At 56.1% G+C, this 2,433-nt stretch overlaps 1 protein-coding gene across 1 annotated transcript in view; it reads left to right on the plus strand.

Moving 5' to 3' along the window:
* Window positions 1–1,028, plus strand: part of LOC119336106 (peroxidase 1-like) — a 4,717-nt gene extending 3,689 nt beyond the window's left edge. The window contains exons 2-3 of the mRNA XM_037608129.1: window positions 1–47; window positions 145–1,028. The exon at window positions 1–47 is cut by the window's left edge and continues 1 nt beyond it. Of these exons, the coding sequence (XP_037464026.1) occupies window positions 1–47; window positions 145–924 (827 nt within the window). The 3' untranslated portion in view covers window positions 925–1,028. The remainder of the gene's footprint in view (window positions 48–144) is intronic.
* Window positions 1,029–2,433: the final 1,405 nt, after the last annotated feature.

Genomic DNA, 2,433 nt, shown 5'->3' on the forward strand with positions numbered 1-2,433 from the left:
TGGCCGGCCCACTCCTCCGGCTTCATTTCCACGACTGCTTTGTCAGGGTACGTAACTTGCCCAGCCTGTTCTCGTATTTCTGCTGCCATTGATCCTGAAATGTATGCTTACATGTTCGTGGATGCAACGCAAATTAAATTGCAGGGTTGTGACGCCTCTGTCCTACTCGAATCCACCGAAGGTAACGTGGCGGAGAAGGACGCCAAGCCGAACAAGAGCCTGCGAGGGTTCGGCTCCGTGGAGCGGGTGAAGGCCAAACTCGAGGCCGCGTGCCCGGGCATCGTCTCCTGCGCCGACGTGCTCACCCTCATGTCCCGCGACGCCGTCGTTCTGGCCAAGGGCCCCTTCTGGCCGGTGGCTTTGGGAAGGAGAGACGGAAGGGTGTCCAGTGACACGGAGGCCAGCGACGAGCTGCCCCCGGCCTCCGGCGACGTCCCTCTGCTCGCCAAGATCTTCGCCTCCAAGGGCCTCGACCTCAAGGACCTCGTCGTGCTCTCCGGCGCCCACACGCTCGGCACGGCGCACTGCCCGTCCTTCGCCGACCGGCTCTACAACAGCACCGGCGAGAACGGTGCGTATGGCCTCGTCGACCCGTCTCTGGACAGCGAGTACGCCGACAAGCTGAGGCTGAAGTGCAAGAGCGTTGATGACCGCGCTATGCTGTCTGAGATGGACCCCGGGAGCTACAAGACCTTCGACACCAGCTACTATCGCCACGTCGCCAAGCGGAGGGGCCTCTTCCGCTCCGATGTGGCTCTCCTCTTCGACGACACCACCAGGGACTACGTCCAGCGCATCGCCACCGGCAAGTTCGACGGCGAGTTCTTTAAGGACTTCAGCGCGTCCATGATCAAGATGGGGGACGTGGGCGTGCTCACCAGGGCCGAGGGAGAGATCAGGAAGAAGTGCTACGCCCCCAACTAGCGTCCGTTAATTCTTAGTTGCTGTAAGTAAATGCACGAGATGGTGCATGCATCATCTGATATTATCGACTGCAGTGTGATGTATTATTTTCAGTGGTATATAAAGCAAATTATTTCTTCACAAGAGTCCATGGGTGCGGCTGCATGCATGCTACGTAAATGCCTGTAATGGCCGTAGTGTTGCATGGTCTTATTGCGTGACGGGATGTGGAGTTCCCGGAGAGGAAACTTAATCCTGGAACTACGGGTTCCGGTTGCCTGATTGTTCGAGGACTTAGCTCTATGTGAATCACTACCGGAACAGGGCTCTAAGCCGACAGCCAAATATATGCCGACGGCTACCGTCGGCCTAGACCGAGCTATGCCGACAGCTAGCTCCTGGCCGTCGGCGTACAAAGGCCGTCGGGCTATCAGCGTCTATGCCGACAGCAGCCGTCGGCTTATCCCAGGCTACGCCTACAGCTGCCGTCGGCATATATAGGCCGTCGGCATAGATGCGGGCCCGCTGACAACTGCCATCACGGCCGGCTAACGACGTCAAATCTATGCCGACGGCCGTGACGGGTGGCCGTCGGCATAGATACGGGTGACACGTCACCGATCCAGAGCGCACCGACCAGGAGCTACGCCGACGGCAGCCGTCTGCATAGCTGACACGTCATCGATCCGCGTCGCTGTCCATCTACCCTGGCCGCACCTATGCCGACGGCTTTCCCGTCGGCATAGTTTTTTTTGTTTTTTTTTGTTTTTTTCCATGTAATATTATTATTATTATTAAACATACAGTATCTGTTAATAAGCATACATATAGATTGTGTTAATAAGCATACATATAGATTGTGTTAATAAGCATATAGTATGTGTTAATAAGCATACATATAGTTTTTTTTTCTTTTTCTTCACTGTTTTCTTTAATATTATTATTTAACTAACTTACATACAGTATGTGTTAATAAGCATACATACATTATTTTTCGGTTCTGTACAGAGCGGTGTGACCCCCCTCACGAACGGTGCCGCCGCCAGCCGGCAACTGGAATGGGGAACAGCCGCATCGAGTCTATACGAAGGGGACTTTGCTCCAAGTGTTTATATATATCGGATGACCTACCACAACCGGATGGTGTTATGGCATGTCCGAAGAGGCGGCATGCATCTCCGGGGTGTGGCCCCGTCACGGACGGCGCCGCCGCCGGCACCTGGAGGGGGGGGGGGAACGGAAGCGTCGGGGTCTACATGGAGTGGATGTATCTGTGGGTTTGGCCCGGATGTTGCTCCTGGGTGTCCCTATGGGCGGACCTGACACAACCGGGTGGAGAGGTCCACTGGTCAAAGCCTGTCTGTGGGAAGTCAAAGGGCTAGATCTCGTGGTCAACCGCTCCAGGGTTAGGCGGGACGGGGCCCCCCTGGGGGTAGCAATGCCACCGGAGCGTCGTACCGTGCCCTCATACATGCGGGGTGGTGTCGTGGAATGTCCAAAGAGGCGGCACGCGTCTCCGGTGCGTGGCCC

Source organism: Triticum dicoccoides, chromosome 7B, assembly GCF_002162155.2.
Source record: "Triticum dicoccoides isolate Atlit2015 ecotype Zavitan chromosome 7B, WEW_v2.0, whole genome shotgun sequence".
Taxonomy (NCBI): Eukaryota; Viridiplantae; Streptophyta; class Magnoliopsida; order Poales; family Poaceae; genus Triticum; species Triticum dicoccoides.